Source organism: Amblyomma maculatum, chromosome 9 (assembly GCF_055883805.1).
Source record: "Amblyomma maculatum isolate TAMU_Amacu chromosome 9, ASM5588380v1, whole genome shotgun sequence".
NCBI classification, from domain to species: domain Eukaryota; kingdom Metazoa; phylum Arthropoda; class Arachnida; order Ixodida; family Ixodidae; genus Amblyomma; species Amblyomma maculatum.
Genome location: NC_139352.1, coordinates 38,509,848 through 38,529,639, shown reverse-complemented (window position 1 = coordinate 38,529,639; position 19,792 = coordinate 38,509,848). Strand labels below are relative to the sequence as shown.

The 19,792-nt window shown below is 45.2% G+C and overlaps 1 protein-coding gene across 1 annotated transcript in view; it reads right to left on the bottom strand.

Moving 5' to 3' along the window:
- Positions 1-19,792, bottom strand: part of LOC146178878 (ATP-binding cassette sub-family C member 3-like) — a 60,672-nt gene that overhangs the window by 796 nt on the left and 40,084 nt on the right. The window contains exons 14-19 of the mRNA XM_084580060.1: positions 17,697-18,014; positions 13,522-13,623; positions 8,832-9,017; positions 6,423-6,581; positions 5,418-5,584; positions 4,191-4,385 (exon numbers count right to left, since the gene is read on the bottom strand). Coding sequence (XP_084436186.1) covers positions 4,191-4,385; positions 5,418-5,584; positions 6,423-6,581; positions 8,832-9,017; positions 13,522-13,623; positions 17,697-18,014 — 1,127 coding nt within the window. The remainder of the gene's footprint in view (positions 1-4,190; positions 4,386-5,417; positions 5,585-6,422; positions 6,582-8,831; positions 9,018-13,521; positions 13,624-17,696; positions 18,015-19,792) is intronic.

Genomic DNA, 19,792 nt, shown 5'->3' with positions numbered 1-19,792 from the left:
TTTTCTGTGTTCCCTTCCTCCATGTAGTATTTTCATGCAATATATCATGCTCTATTAGCCGCTCTTGGCTCCAACGACCACTTTCCTTCCAAGGATGTAAACATTGCTAGAGCGGCTTCTATTTTGTATCAGGTATTTATGTTTCAGTGTATTTGCCCGCTTCTTGGTGTATTGTGAGCTGCACCGCTTTTGAAAATACCTGAGGATAACCTGTGTTACTCTGAAGTGAGCCCTGAGCTGTGCTCCTGAAAATGAGATGTTTTCCCACCGATGCCTCCTTCTGCTATTTACTAATGGTGCATACTTCTGCACAGTATAATGCCTCAGTGCTCCAAAATTTAAGTGGCTTAGCCAGTGTCAAACTACAGTGCTTAGAATGTTTTCTTTTAGAAATAAGGGAAAGCTTTGTTCTTTTAGTCAAAAGAAAATGTAGTGAATAAATGAAACACAACGATAGGCTAGAGGGCGCGCGGGTATACAGCTAATTATAAAATAAAATTTGTCCGATTGAAAGGTACTTTAACATGGTTAAATTTTTGTGGTAATAAATGTGTGGCCCGCCCGTAATAAAAAAAAAATAAAAGGAGCGTTCAAGAATGGCAAGAGACATTTTCAGTAAGGATTTATCTGAGCCAAATATTGGACTCTTTTTTTTCGACAGTGATAATGGTGAATGACCACGGACACTACGAATGTGCTGTTCTTCAAGATATCTTTTTTTTAATTATCAGTAGCTGCCATCCGATGAGGCTACATTTTCGGTCACTGCAGGAAGCCTCCAACGCATCCAACAGAGCTGCATATGACTGCATGTAAAAATAATGGTACAGAGCGATCTCTTCAGATCTCGTGGTTTGAGCGTCACTGGACGATTCGTAAAAGTATTACTCTACTTGGACAACCTGTCTAAACTGCTACTTCTATCGGACTTTTTATTATTTTATTTTTCTTGGCGTATTATGAGATAACAGTAAAACCTCCTTGGAGCAGACATCCGGCGTCCCCAGGCGTCGTCACGCTGCGGCTGCATGAGACCCCTTCAATGCAGACCAACAACACTTGCTTCGTGTAAACTATATTCAATATTTTAAACAAAGATGTCTAAACAGTTCAGTTCAGCTGGAACGAAGTCAGAATCACCGGCCACGTGTGTCTAACGTAGTAGAACATCACCGCTTGTGGAGAGAGAGCGAGCAAGGGAGTATGTCGCTGAAAATGATGTATTTGGCGGTTGTACAAGCGTGGCGTAAGCGGCAACAGGCGACGACGGAGGTAGAGAAGTGGGCCATAAGGGGCTCATATTTTTTCTTATCACACTCAGCACATTTAAAATAACATCATGTACCTAAATTTTAGGACATATTTTCGGTATAAGGAATTATACACTTTGCCTTCTTCGAGCGTACGACACTATGTTATTTATGGCGCCATGCGCCAGTTCCCCTTCTATATCCTCATTGTCATTCATGCACTTTGGTAGTTGCTTAATCAGTCATATCTTAACTTGTACTGTCAGTACCAAACGTTTGCGGAATCTCCAACATTACTGCGACATATGCGTAACTGCGGCCGATTATGAGGCCACCAAATGATGCGTCTAAAGCACGCTTTGCGAACGCCTGTTCTGCCTTCGCCATCAAGCCTGCCTCGTCGCTGGCTCCTCGGGAGCGCTGAGTCCGTGTGTCACTATCGTTGCACAGGGCGCAATGCGAAAGGCGCCGGCAAACTCCATCCATCACGCCTGAAAAAATAGACCGACAGCGAATGTAACACAGAGACACAGCGGCTTCCGTGACTCTGATAAGCATGTCAAGGAGAAGCAAGCGACGAGGCATGCTTGATAGCAAATAAAGGACGGGCGTGCGCAAAGCATGCTCCCAAAAGCAATTTCCTTTAGCCTCGTTATCTGCGCAATTACGGCAGACGGCGCAGCAATACAGTTTTCTAAGGCTCCACAACGTGGTGGAGATCCTGCAAACTTTTGCATCGGACAGATAACTCTATTGTGTAGCACACACTCATCCACCTTTAGTTCAAGACTGCCATACTGTGAAAACAACCGGCGTAGATGTAAAGAGCTACTTTGATCAAGCCATTTGGACGTGCTAGCGTGGCTAGGAGTTGCCAGTCTGATTCAGTATTCAACCTTCCCTGACAGTTCGACTCTTCTCTCGCCCTCTTGTCTGATACAAGAATTAGAATTTGAAGCGTGTGCCAACTAGTCCTCGTCATGTGGCCCTGTGAACTAACAAATTTCGCCGTCGAATCAGTTCCTACTATTACTAGCTATTAACTGTCAACTATTGCCTATTGCCTGCCCAAGGCAAGCTATTAACTATTACCTGCCCGAGGAGTGCTCGTGATGTTTTGAGCAAGCGCCGAAAGCTGAACAGCGTCGACGTCGGAGTTTCCGAAAAATAGACCGTTTAACAATATTGAGCTAATATCAACGCGGGCCCTACTTATATGGCACTTTTATTTGTGCAATGAAAGAATTGGTTCCAGTTTGTTTATTTATGTGTAGTTCACTTGCTTCATCACTCACAAACAGGGATAACAGCATTTGTAGAGGTGTTTTGGAACACCTGCAAGTAATTAGGAAATGGTGGATTCAAGATACAAAAAGAAATATTTTCAGAACAAAGGTTCCGTTGTGATGGAAACAACCTGCTGCAAAATTTGTTTTATTATCTAGGTTATTAACTGAACCACTGTAACTAGCTTTTCAGTTCTTTTGGTGGCCAGTTAGTTCCAATAGGACGTTCAAAGGTTTTAAAATGAATAAAAACATTTGCCTAAAGCCCAGCACCTTCACACTTGGTGTTCGCCTGATTATCAGCGCGAGCAGCGGAGAGCACTTTTTCCACAGGCCCGTGCTCCATTTCGCTTTCGGAGTTCTGGCACACTGTTTTGTCTCGCAGCTTGGCGCACTGGAAAGGCAATCATTACCAGCTGCATGAGAGCGACGGAGCGGAAGAAAGTGCATGACACGTCACACTACAACAGGCGACTCGAATTTGCGCAGTTACTACTGCATCACGTCGTCACCGAAAATCGCCTCATTACCGAGCTTCCTGCGCGTGTCCTGAGCGCTGTTCGAGTACAGTAGGAATAAAAAAGCAACTGGTTACATCGCGCAGCACATGGAGGAAGGAAATAAATTTGGAGAGGCCCTGACGTCATTTCTGCGAAGCCGGCGCGGCCGCTCCGCCACCGAACGCCGCAACGTCTCTTCTCCTCCTTTACCCTCCGCTATCTCTTTCTCCGCGACGCTCACGGAACTAGGACCCTTAGCAACGCTGTTGCTAGTGGCCCGAGTTTTCATAGCAACAACGTCGCCGTTGCTAATGGCCCGACTTGGCTAACCCTAAATTTTGACTTCACTTCCGCCACACTTTCTCCAATGCATTAAGGGCAAAGGCCTCTCCTAAAGTTGTTTCCTTCCTCCATGGCGCAGCAGAACATTAGAAATTTTTTTTAGTCGTTCGAAAAAGCTATATGGCATTGTTCATACAAGGTTTTCTTCAATAGTTAAACTTTTTACGGCGGTTTATTTATATTTTGTATAAGATGATGAGCTCTGCAGCATATTATGTCCGCTATGTGGTGAGTCGTTTCTTGCAAATATTTCTACCTCTAATACACAATTCTCAAAATTACTTGAAATCTTTCCTGAAACACCTTCTAAGCTGTTGTTGGAAATAGAAATGTGAAATAGTAAGCCTCGTTCGTAGGCACTGTTACGTTAACGTATGATGCGATAATACAATACAGCATGATTTCAACTTAGGTGAAGCTTTTATACACTGGATTGGGATACATAAAACTTATTTCTACTGTGCTGCCAGAGTGTTGCAACAGTACTGCTGTTCTTAACATGTGCTGCATGCACAACTACAGCTTTGGAACCTTTTTCTTCAATATCAAATAATTTCGATTGACTAAATGAAAAATGATTTCGAGAAACGAAAAGGTGGTCAATGTGGTCAATGAGAAAGAAGGTCTGGATTGCCCTTTTGTTGATTGAAGGCGGCTGAGGACTGAAACAATCAAGAGTGCGCCGTGAGGATGCCAATCTGAAGGGAATGATCCAGCGCAACCTGGCAGAAGAACAGGCTTTTGGGGAGGATAAAAAAAGGTTGCCCTCTTGGAGTGATGTCCCCGAAATTCGGCGGTATATTTCTACATACCTGTCGTAGTCAAGCACCGTGTGTATCCTGTGTGCCACTGTGAGTACGGTGCTGTTCGCGAAGCTTTCTCTCAGCGTAACCTGGATGAGGTTGTCCGTGTCTCCGTCCATCTGCGAGGTTGCCTCGTCCAGGACCAGGATGCGCGGCTTCCGCAGCAGGGCACGAGCCAGGCACACCAGCTGACGCTGGCCCACACTGTGAGGACGCGATACTAGTGTTTGTTTCACTCTGGCGAAAGCATTTCGAACCACAACTTTATTTCCCAGCTACAGCTATTTTTGTGATGTTCGGAGGAATCGCTTTCACCTCTATTCGCGGTGTGGGGTTCATGCGACTGTCGCTATGAGAGAGCTGTAGCGGCACCGAATGAAGTTTTGTGGATTAAGGCGGCATATCTACGTCAGGTATAGTTTTCCAGTAAACGTGGCAGCTTGCAATTATGTAGGAACGAGTGTGTGACAAAACAGATCCAGAAAAATAGGAATTAAGGAATATACGAGTAGTAAGTTGGATGTACGCAAAAGATCAGATAGGGAAGCCAGCGGAAGGGATCCTTTCACGTTCTCGCGACATACTCTTATTTTGGAACAAAGGGTCATGCATTGTTTTACCAAGACCCCCTTCATCGCTCTCCTGAGATAGCCAAATCAACTTTAAAACGTAGACGGGCTATGTGCATTAGTGACTTGGTCATTATTGTCATACGCTGTATTCTAGAACCTGGACAGCAGTCCAATAGCCCCTTAAAAGAGCAACTTAGAATTCCTCGAATGTCACGTGCGGGTATCTGGTTAGCAGCCACTTATGGCGCAGTGAGCAGAACTTCTAAAGCTTTCTGTTGTCTATATACCATTAGATTCCATGGCTCTTTCTGGCTATATGATAGGTTTAGAGCACGTAAAAAAAGTCATTAGAAAATTATTGTCTAATTTGAATTAAGTGACATGAAGACTGAACGAGAGTACGCGAGTCTAGCTTAAGAGAGAATCATGACTTTCGTGCTGCCCAAATACCTTAATGATGTTCAACATTGTCTTGCCAGCGCAACATCGCTTTCTGTATAAGAAGGTTTTTCATTCTAAGAAGCGTTACTCCGTTAACACAAGCGAGCTTCAATTTGACCCACAGTGCGATCTTTTACCCGATGAACGTGCGTCATGCAGACATAATTAGTCGTGTTATGTCCAGAAACTGCAAAGGTTTTGTAAAGCAGAGAAAGCGGAGCACCTTAGGCATTCGCCTCCGGGCCCCGTGCGCAGCAGGAGCCCATCCGGGTGTAGACGCACGAAGGTCGCCATGTGCGCCTGCTGCAGCACACCCCAGAGCTCCTCGTCCGAGTGTCGTTCGCGGGGATCGAGGTTAGCACGCAAGCTGCCGTCTACCAGGCACGGGTCCTGGGCGGCAAGAAAAATCCCTCCTGTGTCAAAGCACATCAAGCAATGTGTACAAGGCCTTAAAAAAGCGCGTTGCCTAAATGGAGCAGTAGTTCGCATTGACTACGCTATGGGAACCGCTTTCATCAGTTGTATTTTGAGTGTAACTTGCGCCTTGCCGATACACATACAGGATATACCAATCAAGGACCAATCAGCGGTGTTGATAAAAAAATTACTTATCATGAAACGCGCGACGCTTTCGCATTTTCGCACGTAAGGAGACTTCAATATACCCCGGTAAACGTTTTTCTTCTACATACCCGCCATGCTTGACTTCGTCTATATTTACCAAATCCTCTTTGGTTCTGCAGCTTTCGTTTGCATTCTAAGGATACTATTCTTAATTGTTTTATTCCCTGCTTCTCAGCAAGTTCTTTTTCTTGCATTTCTTTTTGTATTTAAAGCCAAGGCACATGCTGTCTGAAGCTGGTATTTTATGTTTTCAACAGCGATCTTCTTTTTAATCCTTTAGGAATCATAGCTGGATAATTAACTAAAAGAGTTGGGTGCCGGAGTTAGGTTGGCTCGTTCTGACATACATGTGTTAGCTGTACTGCTTGTCGAATAGTGTTTTCCTTTCATAGCATCAATTCTCACGTCATTTGTCATATTCACTGTCCGCGTCTACTATCGGCGCCTGTGGCAGCAGGCAAAGAAAGGACATGTGTTTTCCATGGTAAACTGCTCGAATTGTCTTCAGGATACTTTGTTTCTCTCTAGTGCAGAAGATTTGAGACGAAGTATTGCTTACTCGTCCAGTGGTTGTATGACTGGTGGCTCAGTTGCCGAGACTTACTTGCGGAATGACGGTGATGGCTGTGCGTAGCCTTCGCAACGGCACCGAGGCGATGTCGACTCCGTCGACCAGGATGCGGCCTTGGGTGGCCTTCAGCACTCGCAGCAGTGCCAGCACAAGGGAAGACTTGCCGGCGCCAGTGCGACCCACAATGCCTACCTACACAGGCTGAGCTTTAGTGCACTGTTTTTCTCACGACTTCTCTCGAAATACCAAATGTTTCCATATTTAGTACGCTCGCGCTGCAACCAGAAGTTTATGATTTCACCGATGTTAATTACGGCTCCCCCTTGACCTTAAAAATAATTCGGGGCGATATCTGAACTGCATCTTTAAGGCTATGATACGACCGTGCTAATAACTCTCGTCACCCTGGCGTATCCTCGCCAGCGTGCTAGTGCATTGCTACGCTCCTAATTACTAATCTGCAAGCGTGTACCTCTTTTATCACGCACTTACTCACTAGTCTAGAGTCGCCAATACTACATTATTTAAAAGATCACCCGGTATAGATACAAAGCCCCGATTTAACCACTCCTATCTGCAGAATATCTACAGTGGGATTCAAGGGTATCAGAAGGCTTAATTCCAATCTCATCCCCCAATCTCGGAAGCGAAGCCCGGGTAAACAGTGCCTGGCAGCTCAGGAAAGTGTTCATTTAATCTCGTGACGTCAAAGTGGCCGATGACCAGTCAATGCATAACGATGCCACCTGCCAACTATTACCACTCACTGCATACCAGTCTGTTGAAGCGACAGCTGTTCGTTCCTGAAATCCCGAAATTTTGGCTTCAGACGGCAGCATTAGGCGCAGCTGAGAAAAAGTAAGGCTCAGTGAAACTGCCGGCACGAGCTCGCGGCCTGCGTACAAATTCTTGGAAGTTCGTTGCGTCAGTCTTGCAGGCGGCGTACTACTGCCTCCTTGAAATGTGCGGTGAAAGCAGGCAATAACCAATCATGCTGCTGCACCAGGGTTAGGGCATGCTTGGGGCTGGCATAAAAGTGTATTCCGTGCGCGCGACGTAGAAGCAGCAGAGTATAAAATGTGCTCCGGATATCTCCTAGCACATTTGCATGATGCAAAATTAAGGACATGCCCAGCTCATCTGGACACCAATAGCTAAGCCATCTACATTGATGCTCCCTTAAATACATGGAAATATCCTAGCTTGTAAACGCAAGAAAGCAAAACAAGGCGGTTGAACAGTGCTGCAGGTAGGGGATACGATTGCCAGTTTAGCCTACGCGTTGCAAATCCTTTCTAGAAATATATGCTTCAATTACAGCATCTAATTCTGACCACTTGAATGAATTGTTGCGAATTGCAAGCATTCGTATTTTCTCGGTAATTTTACATGTGTAATCCTCTCCGCAGGTAGTGGCTGCCGCTTAACTAGACCCCTTACGGCAGAAATGCTTAGCTTGTGTAAGTTGGAAGACATGGAGAGAAAACCAAAAGCAGCTTAATACCTCTTCCACATTCTTGTTCCGTAATCACTGGTTTTATTAATACCCCCTCGGTAGGCCTAGGCAGTCCCATACGGCTCAGTGATGTTCTTGGTTGAAACAAAAACTTATGATCATTATCTAAAACAACAACTTCGCCAGTCCCAGTGCAGGATAAACACCTCTCACATATTTCTACAACTAGCCCTGTGCTCTGCCAACTAAACCTGCGTATTCCGTTGATCGTCCTTATCTCGCGCATTCACTTGAATGATCGACAACACCTACTTTTATTTTCTTCCTCGAATTCCATTAGCAGGATCCAAAATTCCGCTTTAGCCCTATTTTGTTATGTGCAGGAGCTCGGAAATCTCAGTAAGCATAAAGAAAGGAGGATAATTCAGTTGCTATGGGTCGCTAAACTTCTTGAATATTCGTAAGGATTCCCTCTTCACCCGAGTACTAGTCGTGAAAACAGAAAATTCTTTGATTAGAAAATCAATGACTTAGGCCAATCGAGCTCGGGCTCTCAGGCCACAAAAGCTTTGCATGTCGGCGGAGTACTGACGGCATCGAGCGCAGCATACAAGAGGCGCGCTGAAATGTGTTCGCTATTCTACACACTAGGTATTTGTGAAATCCTGCTGGTTTCATCAATGTTACTCTCTGTCATTTGTGCTTCACATTAATGTACGTGAGTCAGAACCTCCGCTAGTTCTTCTAAACAGATAAGCACACTCCATGACACGCAGCGGCGAACACCTTCCGGCTGAAAAAAAAAAAAAGCCTATCCTGCCGTCAGCACTCGCCAACAAATCTACCACGGGCCTACAAAGGGTATAAAAGCACCGAGCAGAAACGAAGAATAAAAGAAGATCACACAGGAAAAGGGCTGTAGTGTACAGTGGGGCACATCACGACCGCGCAGAGCAAGTACAGATAATTCACGGCTAAGGAGTTACCTTTTCGCACGGCTGGACAGTGAAGGTAATGTGGCTGAGGCAGTCGTCGAGCTTGGCGGGCTTGTACGATGCACAAAAGTCCTGGAACTCGATGCGACCCTCCGTGGGCCAGCTCATTTGGAAGCTCGATTTTGCTTCATGGGACGTTGTCCTTCGCGAACCCTGCTTGCCATCCTCCATGTCTTCCTGCGTTATTAGAGAAGAAAGCACGTTAGTGGCAATTCCATTGTTATAATGTATAGGTTCAGTTCAGTTCAGTCGTTCAGTCGTGTCCGACTCTTCGTGACCCTATGGACCATGTCACGCCACGCTTTCCGGTCTCTATCTTCCTAGCATCACATAACTTCATCTGCAGTGCCTCGAGGACGCCATCTAACGATCGCGTTCGCTGCCTACCTCTTCTCCGGCAACCCTCAACTTTTCCCAACATCAAATCTTTCTCCAGCGACTCCTCTCTTCTCATCAGATGACCAAAGTAGCTGAGCTTTAACTTTAGAATTTGACCCTCGAATGAGCAGTCAGGGTTTATGGTCGACAATATCGACTGATTTGATCTTCTGGCAGTCCAAGAAACTCTCAACAGTCTTCGCCAGCACCACAATTCAAACGCGTCAATTCTTCGGCGGTCAGCCTTTTTCACAGTCCAACTCTCGCATCCATACATCACAACTGGAAAGACCATAGCACGAGTTATACGGATCTTGGTTGGCAGACTAATGTCTCTGCTCTTAACTAGTCGGTCAATGCTAGTCATGGCTGTCTTTCCGAAAAGCAGGCGTCTCCTAATTTCATGGCTGCAGTCTCCTTTCGAGGTAATCTTGGAGCCCAAGAATAATGTATAGGACGAGGTGAAAAAATCACAGGGCCTCCGGGCAACTGTCAATGTACAGAACGAGGTAAATAATCACTGTTCGTCCGGGCAAGAAAGAACGACAACACGAGACAAAGTTTATCCTCAACTTTACCTGCTAGATATTTTTATTGCCCAGAGATTTAACAGGTAAAGTTTCACCCGCCTTTTTCCGTTCATTTCCGAACATCACGAAGAAAAGACTGTCCTAACAAAGCCTCTGTCACTGTGGCGTGCGAAACGAAGAAACGTAAGAGGTTTCTTGAATACGTTCCTATAGCCGAACCCAATGCTCTCAATAACAGGTTACACAAAAGCACTTTCTAGTGCAGCGATTTGGCTTGTTGTGACTGCGATAACAACACCAGTATTGTTAAAACACAAGAAATATTGGCACGCAGCGAGGATTTAGACGCATTTATTTGAGCGTACGCCGTAAATGTGCTTATACATATCGCTCATTGGGTTGCGTGCGGCACGATCGACGCGAACACGACACTTGTAGTTGACCATGCTGCAGCGTCAGCCAGATACGGCGTGCACGGTGGAGCCATCTAGTGACAATAAGTCCACATTCGTGCTAGTATAGAAAAAAACTTTCATCTGTGATTCCTGATGAGAACAACAATCGCATTATCAACTTTCTTTATGGGAAGAAAAACTACGGTGATGAAAATGAAACGGCCGACAAGCAGCTTGAGAATGCATGTCCTTGCTATTGACGATCACATACACAGCTTAAATATAAGCCCACCAGCTTAAAATACACGAAGTTATTTATAAAACGAGCAATATTTGTAGCTTATACTTTGTCGTGTTGGCTGGAGTGAGTGTAAAAGAAGGGAACGCCACCATTTAATGCGAGCTGTCGCATCGGAGAAAGTAGGGGCGAGGTGTATTCTTTCCGAAGCGGGCAGCCAGTGCGCCGCCATACTGTCAACGCATCCCGCAACATACGCAGCAACGGGCGTACACCGGCAGACAAGCTGAGTTACGTACAGACCAGTGCATGCTCTCTCATTACTCGCATTATCACTGCGCCCGCATCGTCCCTACGTTCGACTAAATAAATGTGTCGATTAGCTCGAAGTTAAAGCGCTATAAAGAGCACCATTCAAAAAATACAATAAAACCCGTGCTTACACAATTGCCGAAAGCAGACACCTTGAAAATGTTTCTGCTTTAGAATAATTTGGTGGCGTTCAGTAGGCGCGCGTCACAATTGACACTATATTAATAGACAGCGAGAAAGGCTTTCTGTTGCGGTGACGGGCGGTCAACTGCTCACGGTAGAGGTGCGCGCGGTAGGCGGAAGCTGTAGGGGATTTCCGCACGTATGCACCCTGAACGACCTCACGTTTTAGTGTAAACTCAAGGACGTAGTTATTGCGTACATGTATATGTAAGGCTCCTTACACAAGCGTAGAACTCTCGACTGTCACGTTAACTTCGGTTAAAACCATCCTAATGTGCTTCGATGGAAGTACATTATGATGATTTTAACCAAAACTAACGGGACATTTGAGAGTTCTTAGCGTATGCAGTGATCTTTATATATACATTTACGCGATAACCTACTTCCCTAATGGGTCGATATAGCTTGTTGTCGCGTCTGTACGGCAGGAAGACATTCAGTCCAGTGAAAGACTGTATGCGCAAGGTACCGACCACTAGTACCGCGGGCGCAGTAGTCTTGATGACGCAATCTAATGCTCATTAGAATAACGTGTACTGCACCACCGTAACCTGTGAGGTATTTTTGGTAGAACTTTACCTCTCTGGTGAGCGCCAGATGGCTTCAATGTTGTAAAACTACAGTTCGTATTGGTCGTTTTTCCTGACTGGAAGAATTTATTATCTCTGGCCGAATCAAGTGAGTGTGCAAACAAAACTATAGTGTGAAACTAAAATAACCACTTAATTCCACCTTATTAGAGATTCAGCCCGAACAAGCCAACTCCAAGGCCGATAGTGACCTCTTTTACGCTGGATAGATTATATCGATTTTAGAGTACACTGGTATGTAAGGTGATCCGATGTATTTTATTGCTTTTGCGTTTTTTTGTCGCAGTTGGCATAGCGTAGCTACTGGCGGGAAATTTCTAGCGTGTTTGCTTTCTATTTATATATTTCTACAGTACATACCCAACAGCAGTCGCCCCATCAAATTAGCATATGCCCGTAAAAATATCTCAAATTGGATAGATTTATACAATGAATCAGTATAACAGACAATAAGCTTGCTGTAACATCAAAATTAGGTACAGAGAAAGCGTAAAAGCCTACGTAAAATGTTTGTTTACATTTGTTCTACTTGTGGCTCTATGAAGAAGTAGAATAAAAATTTTTTTTTCTAAAGATGGAGCGGATATTGCTGTTACGAGTGGATCATTGCAGTGTGAAATATTTTTGCATCTTGCAATAGCGGCCCTTTATTATAATTCAATGCGTATATAAACGTTTATTCGAAGTACCTAAATGGCACGACAATTTCAAACCAAATTGTTTCAAGCGCTACAAAAATTTAGAATAATATGCGTTTTCCCTTTGCTGTGTACTGTTTCCGCAAGAAGCCATTTATGAAAAATTTGTGGTGCGAAAAATAGACAATTTCGTGTTTTGAGCGCACATTATGGCGCAAGAGAATTACCACATAGCAGGATATATTCAAGGTATAGCAAATATAAAATGAACTTTTAACGGATCTCCTAAACATAATTTACCCTTGCAGCAGAACAGAAAAGCTACACACGCTAACTTCTCGAGTTATCTCTGAGGGAAGTAGTGCCTTTTACCATAAACAAGTATTGAGATATTCGAAGAGGCTCACATGTATGCACAGGCACCAGTCGTTTCAGAGGCGAACCTAAATGGTGCCTTACTATCAGGGCTTCCTCTGTACATCTTGCGTTCAAACACAGCCCAGTCAGCCCGATGTGCCCTTTACCACATATAGGTGCACACGGACCCTGTACCATGCTAGAAGTTGCCTACTTCTGCTCATTGATGGTTTAGGATGTTTTTACCAGCTGAATCGCAGCTGAAAACGCGGCATTGGCAATGCACCTGGCTGCATCTTACTGCTGCTATGCGAAACTTGTGGAAATACGGAGAATAAATGTTTTCTTCATTTTCTTAATTGTGTTTCATTTGTCTACGAGATTAAAGTTCATGGCCCGGCGTCTCATACACTCGAAATGATGTGGTACCCAAGTGCGGAAGCTTCTTACTGAAGGGTAGTTAACATGAGTGCTTGCAACTTTGAGATAAGATGGTTGCGTTTCAACCGATTATTCTGCTTTGTAATAAGGGATTAATTACTCATTTTCATCCACCCAAACTCAGCCACAAAGCTAGAAATGAAAGCTATACAGGTTTGTCAGAAACATCGTAGTTAACAAAACATTCGTCCTGGCCCGGGGATCAAACCCGGGACCACCGCCTTTCAGGGGCAGTCGCCCTATCAAGTGAGCTATCCAGGACGCAAATCTACTCCACCTTGGGGGATTCCCTTAAATATCTGACGTTTGTTTCGCTTTGTGTGTTAACTGTCGAAAATTAGCGGAAAGCTTCCTTTTCTATAGTGTAAACAGAATACGGTTACAAAATTAAAATTGCGTAGATTTCCAATGTCTCTAAATAGCTGCAATGTAACAAATGAAGAGAGGACAAACAAAACGCGAAGAAAATGGCAATTTGTACTTCTTCATCATATCGCTGTTGTTAACTATGTTCCACCACCGGTGTTCATACTGAGTGCCATGGCGAGGTTAGACTTATATTGCATAACGAGAAAGCTACTTAAGTGCATACTATTGTCGCTTGAAGCACACGCGTTACCTCAACGGGCAGCTCTGTGTATTCCAGTTCTCGCTCGAGGGCAACCATGATCTGCGACACCCCCAACAGCGCAGTACACAAGGATGTCATGATGATCGGGATCTGGAACAGAAGAGAGAGGTGATCTCATTTGAAAGCTACGCTGTTATTGAGAAAGAGAACTAATTATTACCCAAGCTGCAAGGGGTTTTTCAATTCCCTTAAATGAAATGTAAGCCGAACATGTTTGCCTATTTTGCTCTATTACACAAAAATCTTCTAACAGCATTCTGTTTGGGTGACATTCGAGTCCACGGAGCACCATGGACAGAAGAGAGATACATTTTCATATGCCTTGCAAATATAGCACACAACTCATTGACCAATAGCAAATTACCACTTTGTCGCCCATAGCAACGCCACTCGACTACTGCATCCCTATGCCAGTTGAATCTCATATCTGCCGCTTATTTTCCACATAGTTCATAAATTTGCTCAATGACTGCTAGAAAATAAGAAGTTACACTTATGAGCGTTTACCATGGTAGCGTGTACTTTTCGCAATATTATCTGTGATAAAAACATCCCTCCAGCATTTACATTTACGTCACTTTGCACGAACAGCTAGAGCCCGCTGGATGCCACCAAAAAAATCAAGGGGCTCCTAATCTTCTCCTCGTCCAATCATGCTGCTACTCGCTTAAGCAGTAAGCCCTTAACTTGTGCCTTTTTTATCTCAAGCGTACTGTGTGGCATAATACGGAAGATTGCGCTAGTTGGTACATGATTGCAAATTACGAGCGCTGCGACGGAGAACAACAACGAGAGAGTAATGACAAGGACAGGCGCTACTATCAACTGAAAGTTTATTCGAAGAACACAGATTAAATACTCGCAGAAGACAACCAAAGGCACATGCGCTTCAAAGAGTTTTCCTAGGTATCCAGATATAAAATCTCACAATCTTGGATGCTTACAGATGGTGAGCTCACGCACGTGTCACTGTTCTTATGGATGTTCTCTGACAGTTCTCTAGTCATTTGATTTTTGTGTCTAAACTTAATCTTGGTTTTGTTAAAAAGCGGTAGGCATTTTTTCCTACTAGGCACATTTCACCCACGAGATTTATTCAAACGACAGTCTCTATAATGAAGGGCCAAATTGGATGAAGGGGCACTATTCAAAGAAGTGTTATGTTGGTGCAGGCGCGTATTAATACATTTGCCGGTTTGCCCTATATAATTTTTCCCACATTTTAAAGGTACTTGATACACAACCCCTTCTTCACATGCGACAAAACGCGAATAATGGTCCACTTGGCACGGACTTTTTCTTGTTCTACTTTTTTGTTTCTGATCTCTAGCCCTTCTGACAATAACCGCACAAATTTTGCCCAGCTTATTAGGAACCGACAATAGCACTTTAGCTCCATATCTACTGCTGATTTGCTTAAGCCTATGGGATAACGGATGGATATACGGGATCACTGCATACTTCTTTCTATCGCTATTGATATGTACCTGTGTATCCTCTCTACCAAAATCCTTAATCTTCTTTATGATTTTATTGCTAGCTAGAATTATCACATCCGTCGGGAAGCCCGCTAACCTTAACCTTTGGACCTGTTGTTTGAAACTGCTATCTATAGCGTGAACACATGATTTTGTAACAGCAGAACTTAAACAAGACACTGCAATGTCACATTTTACTATCTTTGAATGACCTGAATGATAACTAAGCAAGGGCTTCTCTGACCGCTGTAGAAAAGACCAACAAACATGATCCAGCATTAGTACGCAGCATTACTATCCGCAGCTCAGCACTGGCTGCATAAAGCAGTGGAATGGTGAGCTCGGCGCCCGCGGCGAGTGCAACTGTTTATCGCCGAAGGAGGGAAATGCTTTCTTCTGTCTTGTGGCGCGTCAGTTATTGCTTCCGTGTGATGATGCCGTCATGTGAACGTCCGAGCAAATGTAATGATAAAAGAACTCACAAAATACGCCCCGTTTTTCTTAATTGTTGCCACAATCTTTGCGTCCGGAAAAATCGGAGGCGGCTCTTGGAGGGTGAGCCCTCGTGAAGCTGCTCGAAGTTTAAAACGAAAGCCTTTAAGCAATCACACTCGCGGTGACTGTCGTCCGTTACATCTAAAAGCTGGAACAGTGCCAGCTGCGCCCCACCCCCGCACCGGCGCACACCCTCCTCGCTCCTCTTCGACAGGTGGGGGCGCCAAAGCGCACGCGCAGCAGTGCATAGCAGAAGTGACGTCACCTGCACCGGTAGGCGGAGCGAGTATGCGCTGCGACGGCGCTCCTTCGCCAGACGTACCAGAAGTGTAATTGCAATCAAGTGAGTCTAATGGCTCCCAAGCGGCCCAGTGATTCCATACGAAGCGGTCCGGATAAGCACGAAGTAAATAATGATGTGGTCTCAGTCGTGATTGGCAGTCATTGGCAGTTGAAGTGGCGCGGTAAGTGCACTTAAGGCGGCCAAAGTGCCCCCCCCCCCCCCCCCCCCCCAGGCTTTTTGTTTATCTCTAACGTGGGATTGAAGTGTTTTTGCCTTGCTCCCGTAGAAGCCTGTCAGCCAGATATAAACTTTAGAGCATGACGCAGAGACATAATATGCGACTTCGATGTGCATCCGTTAAAGGGTTCGTTGCGCTCTATAGTGTATTCCTCTAATTGTTTGGCTTTATTGTTTACACGTCTAACAAGCATTGAAAGGCAGCGATGGCCCGAAAAAGTGAAGTCTCAGTTTTTTTTTTTTAACTCTCTTTAAATTTTTGATCACTACCTTGGTACAGATTCCTTGAAAGTTAGAAATTCAGATATAGAAATAAGTGAGGGCATGAGAAATCGATCAATATCGAGGCTCGCACACTCAACAATGAAGGCCGCTGATTTAGTTTTTTACATACGGCCCAAAGGTTGTCTGGAACAACTATGTCGTGCGCACATGACGTTTTTCAAACTTAGAATGCAACGTCTAGGTGTAACACCTGGTTCAGAACGGCCTGAATACAAGCACACTTATTACGATTTTCATTTCTGTACGTGCGGCAGGTGCGTTTTTTGTATCTGAATTTGATATCTGGAGTGCTAAGCTCGCGTGTTCTAAGATGTTTTGTCTTTTGTACGCGTACCAATATTCTACCCTCATTTTCTGCGATTTACGGAAATGAAACAAATGCCAGTATTCATTTTTCTCTGGTGATACTTTGTATTGCTTAGGTCTTAGCATCTCCGTACACGCCTCGAGGCTCTGCAAGAGTTCAAATGTAACAGCAGCGCGTTGCTCCGGTCTGGCCGCGTTCTCATATGTCCCCAGCTGCGTAATTCAAGTGCACTTCGGGTACCATAGAAATCTGGAATTCCATATATTAGATTTAATCTAAGGTTTTTGCATGCCACAATCTGGTGAAAATCGCAGAGTTAGCAACTGTTCGAAAGGTAGAACAATAGCGTTCGAAATATAATGTGTGCGCAGTATTCTGTGCACTCCCGTGTTAGCAAAACTTCTTAACCTCGAAGAAATGCTGAAACACGACCATAAATAATCCTTTCAGGTCATGTGCCTTCAAACTGAATCTTGAAGTAGTGTACTGTAAATGTCTCAGCTTAATATGATGTGCCGCTCTTGCATACCACTTGTAAACTACGTATCTACGTTACGTTTCCGGGCCTCCACACCTGCAGCAATTTTTTGAAATGATTCAATGTCTTGGATGGTATTTGATATTTCTCCTTTGTGCTCAACAGAGTCTTCCTAGCATGCAATAGATCAAGGCTTCTCAGTCTAGGCTCCACAAAACGTGGGAATACTACTGGTAGCTTTTGGAGGATCCGCAAGTTATAACTGGTCTACCTCTCGACCGCGCAAAAGAAATACAATCTGGTCCTTCAGACGTGTTCTTGTTTCATAAAAGAGCGTTATGCATGTAATAAGCTGACTTCCAAAAACAACAAACGGAAATGCTTAAAATGAAAACTAATAAAGCGAAAAAACGCGACGGCTCCTTGCACGAACAACGTAGCCTAATAGGAATGGCCGGGGAGAGGGTTCCTTGGCACATACTGACCGCTGTTGAGATTTCCATGAACCAAAAAGATCTAGAACTCCCGCAGCGGAAAAAAAAAAACATTCCTGGAACAAAGGCATTCCATCGTTTCTTTTATCGGAACGCGTTCACTCACGGCGAGCGACGAGTTGAGCATCAGACCCGTGGTGCTGCTGGACTCTTGCCCGACGGCGAAGGCGAGCGTGACAACCACGACGGCCAAGCCGCAGACGGTGGCGAAGACCCGCGTGAGCCGGACGCAGCCCACGCTTGCAAGGCACAACCGCAGGTAGGCTTCCGTAAGACGGCAAAAGCGCGCCAGGAAGCGCCGCGTAGCGCCATGCGCACGTACCACGGACAGCGACTCGGCCGCCTCATTCACGTGTTGCAGGACGCGCGAGAAGTGCGCGTTCTTGGCGAACCGGGCCGCGTTCACCGCCTGCGGAAGGAACCTCTGCACAGATTGGGTAAGAACTTATGAGAACGGAAAACGGGCTAGCAGTACGGTTAGAATAATTTAAAAAAGAGTGCACGAAAAATACTTGAGATGCTAGAATGTAATATAAATACTTCGTCTCACAAGGTGTTTGCAGTACTGCAAAAGGTGCCGCTCTCTCTTCCAATCAGGGCGCCGGAAACACAAAAAATAGTCTCTCAAATGTTTGAGCATTGTGGGGATATTAGAAATCAACAAGCACAGCAATTCTAAACGTAGATTGCACTGGTAGATTTAAATAGTAGAGAGTGTTCCAACCACTGAATAAATTACCAGAGAAAGTCCGTACGTACACAGTGCCGAGGAGGTTTGGTGCTACGTAGTGATGCGTTTCTGTTTTCCAATATGGCGTCGGCCGAGTAGATTGTGTCTCCTGTGTGCCGCACACCGACATTGCGCCGTTTTTCCAAGCAAGCGAAACAGCTGGCTTTAACTGTTTTTGAAGCGTGGGTGCAGCTCAAGTACGAATTCGCTCATTAAGATGACGACAAAACTCACTCAGATGAGCGAGCGTACGCTCTACCAGTGGACAACGGAGGCGTTGAAGGCGGGCTGAGTGCTATCACCGAAAAGCGTGCTGGAGGAAGAGTTCGCGAGCGTACGAAGAAGCTGGACGATTTTGATCTGAGCGTGCTGCTTAGGGTGGTGCACAGTTTTTTCCAGAGAGGCTAAATTCCAACTATTGCAAAGGTGGTAGTACATTTCGCAAATGACGACTCGCTACCGATTGTGTCAACAGCGACAATGCAGAGGATGCTGAAGAAACTCGGCTTCCAATGCAAGAAGCGCTCTCGCAATGCAATGTTAAACGAAATGACGCATATTGTGCTCTGTCGCAACCGGTACCTGCGTCAGATAACGAAGCTGCGACGCCAGGGTATACCAATATTTTTCCCCGACGAAACGTGGGTCAATGCCGGTCACACGCGACGTTGAGTGTGGAGTTACTGCACTATCCAATTTTCACACGACGCACATCGATCCGGACTGTAGACTGGTCTACAAAACCCCTGTGGCAAAGGTGGAAGGCTCATTGTTACGCACTGCGGCAGTGAACAAGGTTTTGTCGAAGGCGCAGCGGAAGTTTTCCGAGCTAAGAAAAGCTCGGGCGGCTACCCCGAGTAAATGAACGGGGAACACTACGAAAATTGGTTCTCCCAGAAACTGCTCCCTCTAATACCACCCGGCAGCGTTATAGTGATGGACAACGCGCCATATTATTCTGTGAAGCAGGATAAGGTGCCGGAGATGAGTAGCCCCAAAACGGAGATACAGGCTTGGTTGTCCAGTAAAGGTGTCACGTGGAGCAGCGACATGGTGAAGGCCGAGCTCATGCAGCTTGTCAACAGCGTGGACACAGGTAGGGACCGATACCATGTAGACTGCATCGCTGAAGCCGCTGGCCATCTCGTAGTGTGCTTGCCGCCCAACCACTGCCACCTAAACACGATAGAGCTTGTTTGGAGTGACGTCAAGGGTTTCGTGGCCAATCGAAACAAGTGGTTTAAGCTCCAAGACGTGGAGCCTTTGGTTTGGCAAGTGACAGCAGAGAAATGGAAGCATTATGTGCAGCATGTTATCAGTGAGGAAGATGTGATGCGAAAACTGGAGCACATCATTGATGATGTTGACCAAGGACCGGCTATTGTTGTCAACCTGGAGGACGACAGAATTGACCAGCAGTGCTGAATGGAATTGTGATGAGGAGGATGAGATGAGCCCCTTGAATGTGCAAA